This window comes from Mesocricetus auratus, unplaced genomic scaffold (genome assembly GCF_017639785.1).
Source record: "Mesocricetus auratus isolate SY011 unplaced genomic scaffold, BCM_Maur_2.0 Super-Scaffold_100045, whole genome shotgun sequence".
Taxonomy (NCBI): Eukaryota; Metazoa; Chordata; class Mammalia; order Rodentia; family Cricetidae; genus Mesocricetus; species Mesocricetus auratus.
The window spans coordinates 1,801,137-1,823,035 of NW_024429222.1; the positions used below are offsets into that span (position 1 = coordinate 1,801,137).

General features: G+C 47.4%; 1 protein-coding gene across 3 annotated transcripts in view; it reads right to left on the bottom strand.

The window, feature by feature from the left end:
- The window catches only part of Abcc12 (ATP binding cassette subfamily C member 12), a 67,929-nt gene extending 60,551 nt beyond the window's left edge, over positions 1-7,378 (bottom strand). For all 3 annotated transcript variants that reach the window (XR_005873061.1, XM_040735353.1, XM_040735352.1), the window contains exons 1-2: positions 7,302-7,378; positions 529-697 (exon numbers count right to left, since the gene is read on the bottom strand). Coding sequence is in view for 2 of the 3 variants with exons in the window: in XM_040735353.1 (XP_040591287.1) it covers positions 529-647 (119 nt within the window). In the remaining variant the exon portion in view is untranslated. The remainder of the gene's footprint in view (positions 1-528; positions 698-7,301) is intronic.
- Between the last annotated feature and the right edge of the window lie 14,521 nt (positions 7,379-21,899).

The window sequence follows — 21,899 nt, forward strand, 5'->3', positions numbered from 1 at the left end:
GAACTGGAGAGAGAGGAGAGAAACTTCAGTCAGAATGTGGTAATATAATAATAATAATGGAAAAGAAAATTAATGAATGTGAATAAATAAATATTGAAAAGAAAAAAAAGGTGAAGGCTGCCTTCTGAACAGCAGGCAAGTGATTTAGCCTCTTCTAATCGTCTTCCCGTCGGCTGAAGACGGCGGCAGAGCCTTCAGAGTGACTAAGGAAGCTGGCTGTGACGACACACATCTGCAGTCCTAGCACTTGGGTGGCCAAGGCAGGAAGATTCCAGGCCACCCTGGTGCATAAAGCAAGACTGAATGAGAAGTTTACAGACTTGGTGAGCAGTCCCAGCACAGGGAAAGGAGCTGGGACATGAACTCTCTTCCTCTCCCCGGCCACAGGAAGAGGAAGTTAGTGGTCCCTGACTGAGTGGATGTGTGGCTGGCTGGCTGAATCACAGGACAGACATATGCAGGGGCACACGGAAGGCAGAGGCTGGGATCCCTGGGGCCCTGCCCGCCTCAGTCCTCCTGCTGGCTCACCTTGCATAGGGTCGCACTGGGATCATGGTTTTCAGGCTGGGATCATATCTCTCGGAAAATGATCTCCGCTGGCCTCGCCGATCCAGGTCTGAGATGAGGTAGGGGCCTTCACCCACCATCCTGATGCTGTTCAGGATCCCTAGACTCTTAACTTTGGGACAGTTTCACTCTGCAGACAAAGATGGAGAAGGCTCACTGAGAATTGAGGACACTGGGAGTACAGTCAAAGCCTCTGTCGCACCCAGGCTTCCCTGCTTGCTTTGAGCCCTCAGACATGGTTTTACCCATCAGTCTCAATATCTAGGAAGGACTGTGGTCAGGCACCACCAACACCCCTGAACCTACATTTTGAGTAAGCTTATCTCATTCCTCTTCTGTTCCAATCTTGAGTTGGCTGGGAGTCACAGGTCCGCCTGTGAGATTTCAGTGAGGGTGAACCCATGGGCAAGGCCAGTTCTCAGCCTAGCAAGGCAGCCTCAGGAAAATCGGTCCTGCTTTCTTGGTGTGGGTGAATTCTGCCATACATATACACCTTTATTTGTCTGAATCCTTCCGGGAGCTTTCATACCCCTTCCAACTGGATACCCAATGGGCAAAATGGACTTCAACAAGGCCACTCCTCAGGACCAGCCGCATCTTGACAAGCCTGTGTTTCCATTAATCCTGTGGCCAGTGCCCCCAGGAAAAACCCATCACCCAGGTGGAGAGAAGTCAGTCTGTGTCTGCCTGGCCTACAGATCAACTCCCCCATTTCTGGAGTATCCACAGCAGGCTCTTCTTATTTTAATGTCCTGTCCTTTTCCGGGGCCTACCTTTGTGCTTACCCTGAGTTCCCACGACAGCCCTCTCCCCAAGTACAATAGATAAATGTCCCTTTATTGCTAAGCTGTGTTGAGATGATTTCTGTCCCTCTTAAGTAGAGGCCAGATCCATACTGTTAAATACACACAGCTCAATTTCCTGTGAGTTCTCCCTGGAAGTTCTCCTGGCTAGAAAGAGCGATGAAATCAATTCTCATCACTGGTAAACCATGGAATGGAAGCAGCCCTCAGATGGACTCTTTTACAAATCCCTCACTATCGTGAAGAGGAAACTGAGGCTGGGAAAAGGGAAGGACTTCCTTGCTCTGAAAATGACGATCTTGTCCCTGGCAATCCAGTCTTGGGGGAACTGAGGTTTGCTCCTCTTCCTCCAGTAACCTTGAAAAAAGTCCTTAGGTGTCCTGTATTACAAGAGGCATACCTCAGGAATGATGTGCTTTTTTTCCCTCACAACAAAATATGAAAACAAAAACTCCTTTATCAGAAACAGGAAAAAAATCTCAGTAGAAACCGAGACATGAAATTAGATGGGAGAGGCACATGTTTTATGTGCAGTAGATCTGCTCAAAATCTCTTCATTTGGTTAATGAATATTAATGACCAGAATTCCACAGACTCGGCTCCAGAATCCTAATTCAATCAGGAAATAGAAATTTCCAGAGTTGCTAAACCGTTTGCTAATGTGGGCCTGCCCTCTCCATACGTACACTCTCACACTCTGCTCCAGTCAGGTTAAATGTATTGATGTCCCGTGAACAAAGTGCCACCCACGCCTGCTGCTACTGGGTCTTTGTGCACACACCTGGAGCAAGCTGGTCCCTCCTTCACTTGTCCAATTCCTGTTCAGACTCTGAGGCTCAAATCACACCTCTCCTTTGCTGAGAAATTTTCCTTTTTACACAACTGACTGTGGGCCTCATGTCTCTCTCACTAACAGTCATACATTTGACACTGAGTCCCATCGCTGCACATACTACCTATTTGGTGCATATGTGTCCATTGGGATTAATAGTGGCAAATATCTGAGACATCTAAAACAGAAATGTCCCCTCAAAGAAATGAGAACGCAATAGCACCATTATACTACAAATGACAGGACACCAAAGCAAGGCGCAAGCTAAGAAACCAGGGGTGGGGGAAGGAGAGAGAGAGAGAGAGAGAGAGAGAGAGAGAGAGAGAGAGAGAGAGAGAGAGAGAGAGAGAGAGAGCACTAAATAGTAGACCACCCCACAAACACCTGAAAAGCAGAAATAAGGAACGGAAATTTTTAAAAACAGAACAACAACAACCATAAGAGATAAATGGAAGACAAAAAGCTAGTTAATAGGGCTGGAGAGATGGCTCAGAGGTTAAGAGCACTGACTGCTCTTCCAGAGGTCATGAGTTCGATTCCCAGCAACCACATGGTGGCTCAAACCATCTGTAACGAGATATGATGCCCTCTTCTGATGTGTACATGGAGGCAAGGTGTTGTATTCGTAATAAATAAATAAATCTTTAAAAAAAAAGATAGTTAATAGTCTTAAACTAAATCATACCAATAATTATGTTAGATACCCGTGAACTAAGTATTTCAACTTTTCAAGCAGAGATTATCAAAGAGTAGAAAAGCAAGATCCCATGACATGCTGCCTACAAGAGACACGTTTTAAACCTGAAGGTACAGCTAGTTGTGGTGGTGAATGCCTGTAGGCTCAGCTATTTAGTCAGTTGGGGTAGAAGCAGCATAGATTCAGGCTCTGCTTGGTCAGCTTAGCACAACCCTGCCTCAAAGTAAAAGCAACAACCTGCAAAGAACTGGAGATACAGCTCACTCAGTGTTAGAGGCGCCTAGCTAGCCCTAGGGTCAATCCAAAGTGCCACTGAGATAAACAAATACATAGGCAAAGCGGCTAGGAAGGGAAAACCCCAATGGTAAGACATAAATATAGAGAAAGACATGAATGGGCTTTTGAGAGGGAAGGGTTTCTTAATGCAAATTTAAGTGATAATTGAAGTCGTGACTAAGGCCACCCCACTGAAATCTCAAACTCGTCAATCAGAAGGCATCATTGATTAAATGTTAGGAAAAGCAATGTGCTGATGTAAATACAACCCTTTAACTGTAAAGAATTAGTACTTACAATTTATAAAAGATTTTTATAGGCCAATAATTAATAAATACTCAGTCAGGAAGGTAAACAAAAGATGTAGCTAGGTAATTGGCAGACGAGCTCACTGAACACATGAAGCCGGGGTGGTGGCACACAATGACAGTCCCAGCACAGGAAGGACAAGTCAGGAATGAGTCTAAGGTCAGTCTGTGCTCCATAGTAAGAGCCTGTCTCAAAACAACAAAACAGCAACAAATTATTTTTAAAACACACAGGAAAGCATGCTCAGTCTCTAAGCCGCAGAGGTGTTAAAACCACAATAACGGCTGCCTCTGATTCTTCAAAGAGGCAGTATTATAAAGCCTGAAAGTTGTAGGTCTTGGCATAGGTAAAGAGCACTGCCACTTTTAAACCTTGCTGGTGAGAAGGCAAATTGTGCCAATAATTTATAAGTCAATTTAGCATCATCAACCTAACCAGCTGCACATGGCAGATGACACAGTCTCTCTGCTTAAGCAATTGTGCATGAAGTGACCTAAAATCTGCAAGCTCCTTTTCACTCCCTTCTCAAACCCTCTCCTGCCTCTGTTACCTTCTCCTCTCATGCTTATTGGTGCCAAGACAGAAATGCAATGTAAAACACACACACCAGCAAGCAACCCACAGACAACGGAATCTCGTGAAAACATGCTTTGCCTACTTCTCCAGGAATGCCTGTTGTGGCCATTTACCATATCTTCAGCATGCACAGATAAGAAAATGGCTTGACAAACTGTACACTATGAACACAGTGCACTGCCACTTAAAACCAATGGCAAATGAACTAGGCCCACATATCAACCTATGTGAGCGACACTCATGATAGCCTGAGGCAAGCAGGCAGGCAGGCAGAGACACAGAGAGAACCTTAGCATCACAGAAGACAAAAGAAGCAAGGAATCGTTCCTGCTTAGAGAAAACCAGAGACAGGACGGCTTGAAGCAACCCACAGTCCTGGGGGCATGCTGAGCAAGAAAATCTCAATGAAAGGGCATGAATGGGACAACTGAAGAAGTTGGCATGTGGACACTGGGCAGTGCAGCAATGTTCAGTTAAAGTCAAATGTCCTGCTTTTGATTGTTAAATGATTGAGGATATGTATCATTTTCATGATTCTGGTTATATAAGAATCCATATTCCTGAGATAATAAATATTCAGAGGAAATGAAACAAATTATCTGAGACTTTCAAATGTGTCAATAATAATAATAAAAGCCAAGCATAAGGGCGCACACCTGCCGTTTTAGCACAGAGCACGGGCACAGGGGTCCGGAGGTCACAGACAGTGCTAATAAATAATGCATGCAGAGAATATTAAAGTCATCCTAGCAGCTTGTTATTTTGTCTGAGTATAGCTGAAATTTCTTATCATTATTCTTACCACCTTTCAGTGAATTTGAAATCATTTAAAAATGAAAAGTTAAACGTTTTAAGACGAAAGAACCCTAGAGGGAATGCATTGTTTTCCTTCTGTGAAACTGACTGCCATTTCCCTGTGAACCCAGCTCGCATCTCAGGGACGGGGAAGACCACACACATGCCTCTGCCATTCGAAGGCAATCGGTGTGTTTTGCTTTATCTTGTACCCAGCCTCTATTTCTTCCTTGTCTGGTCTCAACTTCTGGCTCCTCCATTCTGACAAGACTCAGCCTGCCTTACATGACTTCTGGTTTCTCGTTCACCTCTTCCCTGGGGAAGGATCCTGTCAGTTTGTCTGAGGTGGTAAACATCCCAAGAAGCCTAGCACAAGAAGCCAGCCTCCCTAAAGTCCAACACAGGAAACCTTACATAGGAAACTGGTACTGGGAGGTCATTTCCGGAACAAGCCACAGGGACTGCCGAGCTAAGCTGTCCTAAGATGCTGTGGAAGCACTGCAGCTGGACCGGTATTTTACTAAAACTGGCAGCCCGGGGTGGGGAGTGACACTCTTTAAATCAGGAAGTGTGCTTTGGGTAACGTCTCTCTCCCGTCTGGCGTGCCATCCTTTGCCAGGAGCAGGAAGCTGCCTAGAGTGAGAAGGAATCTGCTTGCCAGCAGTCACAAAGAAGCAGGAGCAGCTGACGAGGGGGGTTGGGGGGTTGGCACGATGATAGGAGGTTTGCTAGGCCAGGGACCCTGCAGCCATCATTCATAATGGAGCACCCCAGGACTGGCAGGAGATTGTGAACGGCCCCCGGAGCCCACTGCTGTTTTCAGGTGGGGGTTCCTAAAGTCGCTTCAATCTATGGGGCAGGCAGAAGCAGAGATGCCTCTGTTTAGAACAAAGAGCACAAACATATGCAATTTAGAAGTCCATTTTATATGGTCTGCATAGTTCAATTTTTTCCCCAGTTTGTAGAAAACATCTATTAAGAGCAGCACATTTTCTTTAAAGGATTTCTTGCTTGGCCAAAGACTCTCAACAGCTCCCATGGCTACAATCAGACACTGCACAAAGCAGGCACTCATGCTGCTCAGAACCACAGGCTGCAGCAAGGCTGCTGGTCTCTGGCTCTGAGCGCCTGGGCTACCTAACCTCTATCGTCACATGGACACTGCTGTCCTCCTCCTACCATTTGTTTCCCTGTCCTTGACGCTGTTCAAAGTGGGGGGAGAAAAGATGTCCAGAGGGCATCTCTTCTAAGCCTGCACTGTGCTCTCCCACACTCCCAACACTTACAAGGGCGCATTGCAGGTCGGGGTTCTTTCTGTGCCTTCACTTCCTCAGGACTCCACCGATCCCCAGCTGCATCTTTCCCCAGAAAACCCTTCCAGATAGGAGGCTGGGGTCCCCACCTCCCCATAAATCCTCTCTCTCCCCCAGGCCCCTCTCCCTCCCCCTCCCTCCCTCCATCTCTCCTCCCCCTTTCTCTCTGCCTTCCTCCTTGCCTCTCCCTCCATCTCATTTTCTGGTGCTAGGAACTGAATCCAAGGCTCCATGTGTGTTACGGAACTACACCCAGCCCAGTAAATGCGTTATTAATATAAAGTGTCCGATGCCTCCTATCCCTCCCCACCTCCTTCAAGACCTGAGCTGCCTACACTTCAGAAGAGAAGCTTCAGGTGGCTTTCCTCAGGTCTCACCCCTCACTTCTGCCTCTCAGCCATATCGACTGTCCCCGGTACCCTACGGTCAAGCCAGCCTAAAACAGTAATCTTAAGTGATGAAGAGCTAATGTCAGGGTTGAGGAGAGGAGGAGAAAAGGCCGCAGATAAGCAACATAAAGGCCAAGGGAGGGCCTGCTCAAGTCCTCTTATGCCTAAAGAGCCTAAAATGGTAGCTTGTGGCCGTGTCTCCAAATGAGGTCACCCACTTAGCACAGAAATGGTCTACCATGACTCAAGAAAGGTGAGAACTCTCATTTTAAACCTGTGAGAACCACAAAGGACTGCAACGTGAATTCAAGAGCTTTTTCAAAAGAATTAGTCTCTCAGTTAAACTGAGGGCAGCACTCTGCGAGCATGCATGTGCACGTGTGTGCGCAGGACTGAAAGACCTAACGTGTTCAGTGTAGGCTTCTGTACATCACAGATGTTCAAATCCTGTCTTCTTTCTTTTTTTCTTTCACATACCACAGGGCTCCAAAACTAGGATTGTCCCAGGCTTCTTTCATCCCTGGGAACCCTAAAGTAGGGTTTCCTCCTACAAGGGCAGGCAAGGTCAAACATGTCACCCCTGCAGCCTGACCTAAGGATGGGTGGTGACAGAGACCCCTCAGAACTAACTGGGGGCCACTAATTGCAGCAGAGGTGAGCTTTGCCTGGGCAGGGCATGAGCAAGTTCCTGGGATGAAATAAGAGGGAGAGTGGCCAGAAGCCATTGGCCATGGCCATTCTTACCTAGCCGCCTCCTCTACAGACCTCAGGCTTAGTTTCCCTTATCCTGCCTGCTGGGAGCCTTCCTCTCCAACTGCCCCATTCAACTGCCGCTCCCACCACGGCTGAGAAGGGAACTCTGAGGGAGCCAACATTCCCTCAGGATCACATTAAAGGGCACTACGCCATCCTGGAATTGATCTGTAGGACACCAGGCTCCTGCGGTGGGCATTAGAGAGATCACACAGCATACCCACACAGCCTTTCCTCCATCCTGCCAGAGCACACCTTTGTCTATGAGGAGAGGATTCTTCCTCCAAACCCCATCCCATTGGGTGAGGACACCAAGGAACAGAGGCCTCCCACAGCTGGCTCCAGCACAGTCCAGCAGAGCTGAGGTCATTGCCCACATCTCCTGACTGCTACTCCAGGCCTGCCCATTTCTGGCCCTGTGTTCCTCCAAAAAATGCCAACTGTAGGTGCTGAAACCAACCTTCAAAATAGAAAATCTCGTTTATTCATTCATTCACTCATTCATTCATTCATTCATTCATTCAACAGAAATCAATGGAGCAAGTTGCCTTCTCCCCTGCCCCACTTGCATTGAGCAAATGCTCAGCCTGAGACTAGAACTCACTCTTGTGCACAGGACTCAGTGAGCACCGCATACCTGGGGCAGAGGGCCTGGCTGACTCCTTAGTGGCTTCTGTACCTTGCCCAGAGTAGGTGACCAATTATAAAGTTTAGAAGGGTGCCACTGAGGCCATGACTGTATGCAGAAGAAGCTGGGCCTCTGATGCCATCGTGGCCATGAATGGGTGCAGAAAGAGCTGGGCCTCTGATCTCAAAAATAGCAAACCATGATTGGCTTCAAAGTGCTGTCGGACCCCCCCAGAAGTCCTCTGCCGAGTGCACCTGGCCTTTTGCTGTGGTTCAGTTGGGGTTTTGCTTTCCTGAGTTTTAGTCACCTGCAGTCAACTGAAAATATTAGATGGAAGACTCTAGAAGCAAACCCTTCAGAAGGTTTTATTTAATTGGAGCCCATTGTGAGAAGTGTGACAATGCTTAGACTGCCCTGACTCTGGACATCACTGCTGTCACTTAGGAACCAGCTAGGTTATCAGATCAATTTCAACAGAATCACAGTGCTCGTGTTCAAGTGACCCTTGTTTTGCTTAATCACAACCCAAAATGCCAGGGCGGTGATGCTGGCAATTTTATTACAGTGTTTGAATTGTTCCATTTTGTTATTATTTATTGCAGTATTCTCTACTGTGCCTAACTCCTACATTTAGTTTAGTTTTATCACATGTAGGTAGAAGGGAAAGCATCATATGAGGGAGGGCTTGGACCAGGTACTGTCTCAGGCTTCCATGGCAGGGGGGGGGGTCTTGGAACACATTTCCCACAGACTACAGGAGTCCGCTCTATTTCAGGCCCGTCAGGTCTCAGCTCTGCTGATTCCTCCCTCTGCTGGATGTTTCTGGCTTCTACATTTCCTGAAGAAATTTGGTCGCATTTTTCTGCCTGTAATAAACCTGCTGTTTTTCTTCCTGCCCTGAAGGGAGGCAGAAATGTGGTCGCTGGACAACTGGGTAGTAACATGGATGGTTGAAGGGGAGGGGATGGACTCAGGGCGGGTTCTCTTTGCTCATGCCTGGAGTGCGTCGCTTCATGCTCCCCCTCCCTCCTCTATGGATGCAAATTGCCGCTAATAATATCACTTGACATTTATAAAGCCCTTTGCTTGATCTTCACAACAGCCTCAGGATGCCTCCCAAGCCCAGCCAGACTCCCTTTCAAAGTCTTTCAGACAGACCCAGATATGGCGTGCTTCCAAAGGAGGATGCTCAACTTACCTCCATCTTCATGCGAGGCAGAGCTAATGGTACCAAAGATGGTACATAAAATGGTACCAAAGATGTGATCTTGAGGTCAGACTCTGGGGCTATAAGTCTCTGCATAAAGGAGTCTTCTAGAAGAGATGAGCTCCACCTCATACGGGGCCCATCCTAGATCAGGGAGCAGAAACAGCTGCATGAGCATGCCTGGGAGGGTGGACAGAGCACAAGAATGTATTGCAGGGCATCCTCTCCATAGCCTGGCGTATCTCAGTGCTTTGCAGCAAGAGGAACTGAAACAGAAGGGTCATTATTTTGAGATCAGCCTGGGATACAAAGCAAGATCTAGAATTAAGGAGGAGGGAGGAAGGGAAGGAAGGGAAGAGAAGGAAGGAAGGAAACCTTGATATATCTTCTCATCCTTTGAAAAATGCTTAAGGTATGCTATTAAACTGAAGATCTCGAGCCTAAGGATGTCTAAAATAAAAGGATTTGTCAACTGCTAGACACACCATCCAGAAAAGGGACCAGGGTCCTGGCCCAAGTGTCTGCAAGTTCCCAGCAGCAAGCTAAGTCGCCCCTGGGAAATGTCCTCCATGGGGCAGAGTTGAGACCTTGAATTCTTGCCTCAGGGAAGGGAAGCCTGTGGGACCCCCACCCCAGCCCCAGCTATAGACAGGAGGGGCAGAGGACACAGAATGGGATGCTTGGAAGCAGGACATGGTCATTAGTCACCGTGCCCCGCGTCTTGCTGATTGCCTGTCCCTCCCGTCTTTCCCTCCTCTGTCTGAGATTCAGAGAGCAAGCAAGCCTGTTCAAAGCCAGGGATGAGCTTCAGAGGAAGTCACCTCTTCTGCCAGAGTCTGGGTCCCTCTATCCCATCACAGGGATGAATTAGATAAATGTTATTATCAATCTCTTTCCCTGCCATGTGCCTTTTTGATACTCCAATGTGTTTTCAGGATAGTTTTTCAAATGTCCAATACAAGATACATAGAACTACAATAGCTAATTGTAATTAAATAGGTTATGATAAAAAGAAAACAAGACTGGATATTATGAAACATAGTCTGTTGTGTTGACACACTAAGTAACACGATCTAGAAAGAGGTCTCCTGACCAAAAGTCCAAAGTTTCGATACAGGAGAGGTTTGTGAAAATTAGGCGACTAAATGAGGTTTGAGAATACTCATTGGTGGCATAATCTACATAGTGAGTTTGAAACCAACCTGGGCAAAAGAGTGAATTCAAGGTCAGTCTGGGCTACAGAGTGAGACCCTGCTTAGATTAATTAAAATAAATTCGTTCTTAGTGGTTTAGCTGTGGTTGACTTTGAGACTGGAGCCAGAAAGAGAGGGTGCGAGAGGAGGTAGGGACAGGGAGGCGAGTGGGGCCCTGTGGGTCGGTAGCAGCGGCCTCTCTCCTGTCCTCTGCCTCGGGGGTCTGGGTTTTCTGTGCTGGATTCTCTGTAGATCACTGCAGTTCTGAGTCAGCTGAGCCTTCCGTCAATTATTGGGAAGAAGCTGCCATCTGCTGGCCAACTTGAGGAAAATATGACGGCTATGTTAGGCAGGGAAGGTGCAGAGAGAAGTGTGATTAGGGAAAGGCTGGGGTATTTGGGGAGGTCATCCTGTTGGTAGAGCAGGCTGTTGCCACAGGGCAATTGTGGGAGGGGCAGGGCCCGGAGAGTGGAGGGATTTTCAACTGGCAGCTCCGGCCTGGAAAAAGCTGGATGGGGTGGCACGAGCTGCTTCAGTTGTTCTTTGGGAGTCTAGAAGCAAAGAAAAGGGGCATGGAGGGAGAAAATAACAGGCCAAAGGGCTGTTAAGAGAGAAGAGGCTTAGGGTTAGAGTGGCGCATGCCTTTAATCCCAGCACTCAGGAGGCAGGCAGGGGGATTTCTGTGAGTTCGAGGCCAGGCTGGTCTACAAAGTAAGTTCCAGGATAGCCAGGGCTGTTTCACAGAGAAATCAAGTCTTGAGAAACCAGAGGGGGGAGGGGAGGGAAGGAGGCAAGAGGGAGAGAAGGAGGGAGGGAGGAAGGAAGGGAGGGAGGGGCAGGGACAGGGGCAGGGAGAGAGGAGGCATTCACTATCAGGGATGCCCTTGAAGGAGAAGCAGGTACCACCGGAGACACCTCAGGCAGAAGGGTATGACAGCCTTTCTCCATCTTCTGTGTAGATGGTATTGTTTGGTCCGGAGATTACGTCTCCCTCCTGCATAGCTGTTCCTTCTGCCTTGAACATTTCTTATCTAAGTAAATGTTAGTTTGCTCCAGGTCTAGGGAAATCTCTGCAGCCTGGTCCCCAGGGAAGCAAGCTCTACAGAACCTTATCTCAGCTCTCTGTTGACACTTCCTGACACAGCTCTGGAAGAGCCTGCTGACTTGTTTACAGTTTACTTGGTGTCCCAAGAGTCCAAAACCACCCCGAGGCAGGGTATTATTCATCTTCAGCTCTATTCCATTGTGGAAAACTGTGGGGACTGTTGGCTTACTGGATTCGTTTTTCTTGTGGAATTTTGAGGAACTTGGTGAGTGTAGTTTGAAGACAAACTAAAATATGCTTTGAGACGTGTTTCCTTCTGTCTAGAAGCTGGAAATCCTTTCTTTTTCTGTTTTAGTATCTGTAGACACACTTGAGGGGCCTGCTGGCATCCATGCCCATTCAGCCTTCTTATAACAAAAGCCTCTCGATTTAGAGAGACAACCCCTCCATCCAGTCCATGTGACTTGGAGAAGCTGACCCTAACCTCCTGTGAAGGAATTATGTGACACAGACCTGGTAAATCCAACTTCTAGTAGCTTAACCTGATTGGTTCAAAGACGAGCACATGACTGAGCTGGCCCAATGAGATGCAGGCTCACTTGACTAGGAATTGGTAAACTGGGTATGCCATGAGCCTGGAGCTTGTGGTCACTATGATGCCACCAGGAAGTGGAAGGCGGCCAGAAGTAAAGCCAAAAGAGAGACGGTATCTTCAAGATCAGTGTCCTCCCTACACTGACCCCAACCCAGAACTTTTTCTGGACTTTTCCTGTTACATGAGTCAATAAAGTGTCTTTGTGGGAGTCGGCCTGAAGGAGTCCGTGGTTCCTGAAACTGAGTGAAGCATAAGTGACACAAAGCAGAGCGTGAGGCTCTCCCTTCTTGGTCTACTGCTTACAAACGGACACGTCATCTGCAACCCTTCTGATGCAGCCGGGATGCTGTGAGCGCTTCTGTTACTGTGAAGGGCTGGTGTCTTAGGATGTGGAAACCCCAGGGTGCTCTGTTCATGTCTTGCTGCCTGCTTCCCCTTTTTTTATCCCAGCTCCCCTCACTGCATTCCAGCTCTGCTGCCTTCCATCTCTAGACGAGAGGCCAGGGATCTGCACTTGGCTGCCAGCCTCTATGAAGTTCCCTTGTCTGCTTAGGTAAGCAAAGAGCTAGCTATTGCCAGGGGGTTGCAAGCAGTGACTCCGGTGCTTCTGTGGGATCTTGGGCCTGCCAAACTTTGTGGCCTGAAAAAATCAAGCAGGCGCAATGCCTTCTTTGTGTGATGTTTTATTATATTCTCTGATTTTTTTCCACGGGGCACCCCTCCCTCAAGATGAACCCTTTTATCTTGTTGATGAGGAAATGATGTGCTAAATGGCTTGCTCAAGGTCACAGAAGCATAATCTATATGAAAGCCATGTTAGAATCAAAGACTAAGTCAGTAAGAGCAGATATCTAATTCTCTTGGAGTCTAACGTTGACTCCACATCTTCCTACCACAAGGGGGAGCATCATTACCAATTCAATGTGCTAGAATGTCATCTCATCTTTTACTGTGTCACCTTTCAGAATTGCTTTCTTCAGTGGTAATGTGAACAAAATAAAACAGCCTCCTGTGGCAGTAAAAAAGTATACCAAAGCATACATATGGCACAAATATTTGCTCAATAATGGTTCATTTTTACCACCCTTTATACCAAATCACAATAGATTTGGCCAAGTTCTAATCCCCAGACAGGCTGTGCATATATTGTTCATTCTGCTACAGAGATTTTATCGCCTCTACTGACATGCAAGGTTCCACTTATTCTTCGAGAGGTTACTTTAAAAAACCCTCCATCCCCTCTCCCACCCTGGTTGCCTAAGGATAATCTCATAGAGGTGATATAGCAGCTGCCATCTTACATTGCGATTCGTCATATCTCTATCTGTACAGAAACGCCCTTCTAGACTGTGATGCAAGCTCCCGAGGGAGCAGAGGAAATGTCCTTCTCCCCTAGTGTCCCCATGGTACAGGGGATTGAACCTGGGTGCCATGCATGCCAGGCAAGTCCCCAGCCTTCATCTTCATTTTGAGACAGGGTCTCAGTTGCCAAGACTGACCTTGAATTTGCTATCCTCCTGTCTCTGCTTCCCACAGAGCTAGAATTACAAGTCTGTGCCACCATGCCTGTCCAGAAAATGTTCTTCATGTGAGTGACCCCAGTAGCTACGTATCTGGACCTGGGAACAGCTTAGAAAGGGCCAATTAAATGGGTTGGACAAGGAAAGATTGGAGGTTGGGGGGCAGTTTAATATTTCACCTCCACAAATGTCCCTAACTATCACTGCACTGTAAAGGTTGATCTCTCTCTCTCTCTCTCTCTCTCTCTCTCTCTCTCTCTCTCTCTCCTCCCTCTATCTTTCTCTCTCTGTCTCTCTGAGGTTCATTTATTAATTTTATGTGTATGAATATTTGCATGCATGTATGTATGCATACCATATGCATGCCTGCTGCCTGCAGAGGTCAGAAGAGAGCATGGGATCACTTAGAACTGAAGTAGCAGATGGTTGTTTACCGCCATGTGAGTTCCAGAAACTGAACGCAGGTTCTCTGGGAAAGCGGCCAGTGCTCTTAACAACTAAGCCATGGCTCAGTAGCACTCATCTGGAAAAATTCAGTCCCCAAATCGAGCTCCAAGGACGCAGGTGCTGCGGTGACAATGCTGGGATATTCAGTGCCAGCTGCTCCAATGGCTGGCCTGCCCAGACTCCTGCTTCCCTCTACCCTGAATACATCCCCTGTGCAGAGAGCCCTACTATGTCCCAGCTCCTGACCAACGAGAAGAGAATAAGTCACGTGGTACTCCCAGTGCATTGCTTCTGAAGCATTGATCACTAATTTTTTTTGGTTTGGTTTGGTTTGGTTTTTGTTTTTTAATTAAACTATGCCTTGCTTTTGTTTAGGACATTGTGGTTTGCAAGTGTCCTTGTGTATTGTGCCTTTGTCCAGTCTTTAACAATACCTCAGTGAGGTGAGTCAGATCAGCCTGAGTAGCCCGGCATGTCAAGACAGTCACATGCCATCCTCCACACCTGGCCATTTCCTGACCTTGAAATTGCCTTATGATCACCAAGGCCAGAACTGGAGAGTAAGGGCTACTATGGGTGACCCGCAGGTACTCCAGGCCTGTGCTGCAGATGCCAATGCTATTAACTGGGATCCACCAGCCAGAAGCGTCACTCCCAAAGAGGGCTTGACTGTTGGACAAGAAACCAGTGGCTCTCCATTTTGTGAGTCCTCACCTGGGAAGCTCATAATCCCCTCTTTCAGACCTGAGAAATACCCCCTCCATGGCCCTCCTCAATCTATCAAATCCAGAGGATAAGAGTGCTGGGTCTCTGCTCCCAGGAGATTACAGAGCCATGAATAACTTTCTTACAGCCCAGATCAGCAGTCACCAAAACCCACCGCTTCTCAGGTGTAGATAAATAAATCATATGCGGACCATGCAAGGTGCCATGGAGGATGAGAGGTACGCCACCTCTGGGTATCAGCTGATATTCCTGGAATGTGATACCCTCCTGCTGTGACCACCTGAGTGAACAACTTGTTCCTTCCATGAATAAAGGCACCACAAAGACACGCATCGTGTTTTTAAAGAAACAAAAGGAAATCAATAGTTACTTGAACCTCTACCAGACCCTGTGGATCTGCCAGCTCCCAGCCACTGGCTGTATAGCCAACCCCAGCCAAGCCTACATATGGCCACACTGCTGCTCAGAGGGACATCACACAGTGAGTCACCTTTCACCCCATATTCACTTAAAATACACATGGCAGGAACCCATGTTAACGACACAGAACACTTTGCTAACTTAATGTATGGCTCTAAAGAACTAGAATCCTTGAGGCTGGAAAGATGTCCCGGTGGCTAAGAGCACTGACTGCACTTGCAGAGGACCTGAGTTTGATTCCCAGCACCCGCATGGCAGCTCACAACCATCTTTAACTCCAGATCCAGGAGATCCAACACCCTCTTCTGGCCTTAGTGGACACCTGGCATACACATAGTTCCCAGACTACATGCAAGCTCAACACACATATACATAAAATAAAAATAACTAAATATTCAAAGTTGTTTAAAAATAAAGAACTAGAATCCAGACCGCTGATGATATAGGTAGCAAAAAGAATGGACTCCCAGCCGGGCGTTGGTGGCGCTCGCCTTTAATCCCAGCACTTGGGAGGCAAAGGCAGGCGGATCTCTGTGAGTTCGAGGCCAGCCTGGTCTACAAGAGCTAGTTCCAGGACAGCCTCCAAAGCCATAGAGAAACCCTGTCTCGAAAAGAAAAAAAAAGAATGGACTCCCATATTTGTAGTTTAGAGCCCATGGGCAGGCTCCCCCACCCCCTTCCATCCTATTCCTTGTAGGTGGGCCGTTTATATGCATTTCACAGGTGTGATAGTTAATCTTCATTGTCGTCTTCACTGGATTTAGAGTTACCCAGGAGAACAGAAAAAAAATCTCCTAACCCCTTAGAATGTTCAGTGTGCTAAGAATGTCATTAAGGGGATAGGGTCTAGGGCCATAGGAGGCTTCAAGACAGGATTGCTCACTGGAAAACCAAAGAACAATTAGAGGGTTGAGGCCCTGCAGCCTCCTGGGAGAGGAGAGGAACTGGAGGCTGAGATGGTCACCAGGAGCAGGACAAAATCAACTGTGCTACACAATAGAGCTTCTGCGGAAACCCAAAAGGCTGGGACTCCCAGGGAAGGATGGATCTGGGGCGATTTCCAGGGCGTGGTACATCCCAGAGCCCTGCACTTCACCCCACTCACCTGCCCTGTGCATGGCTCATTATAAAGTGGTAGGCATAGGTTCCCTAGGGAAATTAATGAAACCCGAGGAGGATTTTAAAGTAACCTCGGTTGACAATGGGGTGGTCAGAATACAGGCCACAGGAGACACTTGTGATTGACATCTGGGTTGGGATCCCTGTTGGGCCTGGCTCCTCCACTTGCACAACTTGCCGTTATCTCCAGGCAGACGCCCTCAGAACTGAACCAGGTGAGAGCAGTCCTGACTGATGTCTGCTGATGTGTTTGCAGTTCATCTGACTCCTGGTAAGGAGCCTCAGTTATGGTTCCTGTTGCCGTGACAAAATACTGTGACCAAAAGCAACACAGAGAGGGAAGAGCTTATTTTGCTTACACTTTATACTTCTACATCACAGTCCATCATCAAAGGAAGTCAAGGCAAGAACTCAAGACAGGAACCTGGAGGCAGGATCTGATGCAGAGGCCATGGAGGGGAGCTGCTTACTGGCTTGCGCCCCGTGGCTTGCTCAGCCTGCTTTCTTCTAGCATCCAGGATCACCAGCCAGGGGTGGCACAGTGTGCAGGTCCCTGCCGGCTGTAAACAGTCAGGGTGACAAAAGAATAAGACTCGGTTCAGCTTAGCCATCACTGGCCCAGACTTTGAGAGTCTGACACCAGGCTGTTAGTGTTGGCCATATGTAAGCACAGCACAATTTTGGGAAAAAGGTTTTCTGATAAAAATTAACTTAACCCTGTATGCATAGCAGAGCTTAAGACATGTTTACATTGAAATTCTTTAGAATTCTTTACAAAGTACATCAGGCTTCTTTCACAAAGATGGGTACTGTTGACTCAGAGATAGTGCCTAAGATCTAGGGTCTGGGAGAATCAGGTAAACATAATGCCTGTGGGAGTCAGGATTGGCTTGGCCCCGAGATAGCATAGAAGTCACTTAGGTTGCTGTAAGGCACAAATGACATCACTCATAAGGATGAGTTGTATGGCCTAGAAATAATGCTCAGTGTTTTGGGGGGAAGGGTCTGGGGTAAATAAAACATAAATTCTGGGGGATATGGGTGAAGTCTGGCCCTGCAGATAGTGAAGGATCACCAGGCTGGGAACTACATTCTTTCCGGGAGAGCGGGTTACATCTTCCTTTGCATCGGTAAGTTTCCATGTTTACCTTTTCCTTGCTTCTCCAGTGTTCATCAGTGTTCACAAGAACATTTTGTCCTCTACACGGCATTGCCCACAGTGAGCTGGGCCCACCCACATCAATCATCAGTCAAGAAGATGCATCACAGGCTTGCTCACAGGCCAATCTGGAAAGAGCATTTTCTCAACAAAAGTCCCTTCTTCCCAAATGACTCTAACTTATGCCACGTTGATACAAAACTAGCTAATACATGGGGAGACCCCCTTATGCCTTCAGGACATGAGACTGACATCTTCCGTGTTCTACTGATGCTGGAGATTAGGGAAAGCATAGCGTGGTTTACGCCATGTCGTAATAGAGGCCAATTCAGGGAAGAAACATCTCTGAGCAGGAGCCAGGACTAACGAAGGAACTATAGCTCCATCTGCCCCTCTCTGCAGGACTGTGCCTACACCCCAGTGTTGTACAGTGTTCTGTGATCTCTGCCCTCTGGGCCCATGTCTCACCTAGCCCCAGAGGATTTCCAGGTCCTGGCACATCTCTCCAGAGTCCTAAAAGACTTCAGACAGTTCCATCCTGGTGGTTTATGTGTAAGCTGCTCGCGTGTGCAAATGTGTGAGTCGGTGTATGTGAAAGACAGAGATGATAAGTGTGAACTGCCAATGAACCAACTTGTCTTCCTAGTTATGAAAGCACGGGCAGGATGCTTATTCTCTCTCAGCTTGGAGGAAGGGCATCTATCCATGGAACACTATCCATGGAACGCCTGTTCTCGGGAGCCTTCCAGATGTTCTGTATTTACCAACCATGATTTCTGCACGTGTTCTTCACAAGACTGTGCTTTTAGAACTTGAATTACCAAGGTTGTGCAGTGAAGACCCCCAGCACAGAGTGGTTACAAACTTACTGAGTCACATCCCTGGCAATGGAAGGATCCTGGTTTCATATGTACATTACAGACAACACATCCCTCTCCACTTTGCTGAATGTCATGCAGAATGGTTAGCATTAACTGCACCAGGCCAAACTCTGTCAGGACAGTTTCTGGGCATCTTCATGGGGACTCACAAACCTCTCTTCTGTGGATCTGTGACCTTTGATCTAGTTGGCTTAGGATCACATGTTTCCACAGTGGACGAGTGATTTCATGTGTGCAAAGGACTCCGTGTCACTCATCCAGACTCTGAGCTTTGACCTTCTGGGCAGTGTCCCACCAGGACCCAAGCAGGATTTATGGAGTCAAAGCTCAGACATGGAGCTAAGTGGTCCCAGTAAACACAGACATTGCCATACTCAGATCTGAGTGTGAGCACAGCCCAGGAATCTATGTGGCTGAATTCTGCATGTACAGGCATGTGTTACAAGATGTGGCCAGTGCAGACATAGTTCACTGCTCCTGAAGAGCAAGACACTACTTTGACACACCCCAATAATTCCTCCATGCTCAGGAGAAGCCAAGTAGAGGAAAGGCCACAAACTAGAAGTTAATAAATCTGGGGGGAGGGTGCCCTGAGAACCCCCCAGTGCTTTGCATACAGCCCTCCTGTGGAACTCAGTGGACAATGACCATTGACTGGTCACTCTAATCTATGCCACCTCTCACCTACCCAGTGCTAGGGCACAGGGAGACTCGGGACCTGAGGCACAGAGGTCACTAACTCCCCATCTCCTAAAGAAACACCATTAAAACTTCACTCCCAACCTAGCCCAGGAATCTCTGGTTGTTCCCAAGTGTGTTGTAAATAGATGCCAGCATTTGTGTGTGACTGGCCTGGAGGGCAGGGAACCCCTTGAAATGGGAGAATTTCCCTTTTGCTCCCACATGGGAACCCTGAGCCTGCATGGGAGTCTCCAAGGCTGAGAAGATAAAGTAACGACGGGGCCAAGAAGAGAGGGGGTCCACCAGCATGTCTGGGGACGGTGGCTGGGCCTCTGTCCTCACCGTGTGCACCACACCCCTAACAAAAGCGCTCTACCCCTTCCTCCCCAGCCTCTTGTTACACTCATTTTCAAGCTCAGAGGAGTTAAAATGCTGATGTAATGAACTTCCATGGGACCTCTGTCTGATTTAGCAATTGCTAATATGCTTGCTGTTTTTGCTGCTAATGTGTTTGCTGTTTTTGAAGTCTCTTCTAAGCTCGTATGAATTAGTCTCCTCCTGACCTTTCTGCCTGAAAGAGACCTATCAATGTCCAGTTTACACACTCCACACCTCACAATTTTCCGAATCAAAACGCACATGCCAGGAGCTCACTGTGTAGACTAATCTAACCTTGCTCTCATTATCCTTCTGCCTCCGCCTCCCAAGTTCTGGCCTGACCGGAAGCAGCCACCATGCCTGGCTCCTGTACATCGATTAGTAATGTGTTTCCTGTATTTGGGCTAATATATTCTATAATTAACATCAAAAGTAGCCCATATCTTTCCCCAAAATTATAAAAAACGAGTCTGATATGTCAGTTATATATTTTCCCTAAAGAGTATTTAAATAAACTTTTTGTTTACCGGAACAGAAAGTGTTGGTCTACATCCCGAACAAAACCACCTCATTATCGCTGGAGTGGGCGCTGGCCACAGACGTGGCACCTATGCAGCACACTGCCGCACCCCTGAACACACCGACCTTTCCACATTCCGTCATCAGACCCTTCCGTGGCGACGAATCACCCTCATCTCGAGGCCTTCCCGAGTTTCAAACAGCACACTTGACCACAGTGTGGTTTCTGCGTCAAGCCTCTTGGCCGGCCTTCGAGTCCATACCCCCACATGAGTCTTCGCATCTCTGGTTCCCTGGGCTTGACAGACAGACGTCTTCCCACCACTGGGGCTCGCTGGACCAGGATCTCTACCAGGCGTCCTTTCCCACACACAGCTGCAGCCCCCACCCCCAGCCTCTCTCTGCCTCTCATCCTGCTTCGTGCCTCAGGCCAAGGACTGCGCTTCTTTGCTTATTTGTCTGTTTGATGGCTTTTGAGGCAGGCTCTCACTGTGTAGCCCCGCTGGCCTGAAATGCAATATGTATACCAGGCTGGCTTCAAACTCTGTCTTCGCTTCCTGAGCGCCTGGATCAAAGGCCAATGCCTGGCCTGGCTGACTAATTCCCTTTGGTAGGGCTGAGCACATGGCAGGGCCTCTGCAGCCAGAATAAGTAAGTGTCCTCTGTTTGTCCCGCCTGGGTTCTCTCCTATGCCTTAGCTGGAATTCATGGGCTCCCAGGCTCAAATATTATTTTATTAATAAAAAGAAAATCTGATTTCATTTTATCAACTGCCATTCTTGAATATGCATATATACCATTCTATGCACACTACAAGATTTTTTTTGTCACCAGAGTTCTCATTTTTTACTGTGCATACTCATAAACAGAATTTATTATAAAAACAGACTTTACAATGTGCTATGTTATAATCCAGTTCACTACCAATACTACAAAAATGTTCTTTCTTTTACAACAGTTAATGCAGTCATATAGCTTGGAGAAAACCTTCAACAATTTTGCAGAAGAGATTTATTTAGCTTTTTGAAGGGTTTGGTGACATGGTCTTGCCATTTAGCATTTGCCAGCCTGGTACTCAGCGAAGCCCAGATAGGCGTGAACTCTTGGTAGCCTCTGGAGTGCTGAAATTACTACTGTGCACCACTGTGCTTGACTGAATGACTGAGCTTTTTAACTTGCCTATTGGTACCCACCCACATAAGCATTAGTCAAACAACCCATCCTATGTTTCCCAGTCTGTCTCTCTCAGTTGTTCCCTCTTGTCTGTGGTCCCTCTACACAGACCCCAATTGCTTCTCCTCTCTATCAATTCCCTGTAAGGTGCTTTCTTTTCTTTCTTTCCTGAAACAGTTTCTCTTTTTAATTCTGGCTGTCCTAGAACTCACTCTGTAGACCAGGCTGGCCTCAAACTCACAGAGATCCGCTTGCCTCTGCCTCCCAAGTGCTGGGATTAAAAGCAAGTGCCACAATTACCTGTCCTTTTCCCTTTTTTGAAGGTTATGCCTTAACTGAGTTTTTAAAATCTTCTTCAAGGTTACCCCAAGTTGCACATTACAATTTAATAATCTTTAAAATTGTTTAAAAGTATTATTTTTTTAAAAAGCAAGAGTTACATTTATCAAGAAGATGTGAACACATGGTAGATGGCAGATTTTAAAGTAGAGTTGCTTTTAGGCTGGGCATGAGACTCAGTGTTAGAACACTTAGCACACGCAGACTGTACAGCTTTGACCACCAGCACATCCAAGGGGGGATGAGTAGTGCAGACAGAGGTAGTGCTTTGAGGGAGCATGTCAGGGATCACCATGGAGACATGTGCATTATTTAAAGATGAATGACAAATGATGGTCTTTGTTAAGACACTAGTCACCAAATTCACACGACACCTACACTTGCTTTTCTAGAGGAAAACAAATGTCTACAAGCACAAGCGTGGTTGCACAGATGGTACTAGTCCGCAGTCCTCACTATAAGATGGTGATCCATCACATGACCACCACAGCCAGGGAGCCAGGCTCTACACAGGGAACACTTCTTGGGCAGCCAGGTGCCGTAGGGATAGACCCACGGT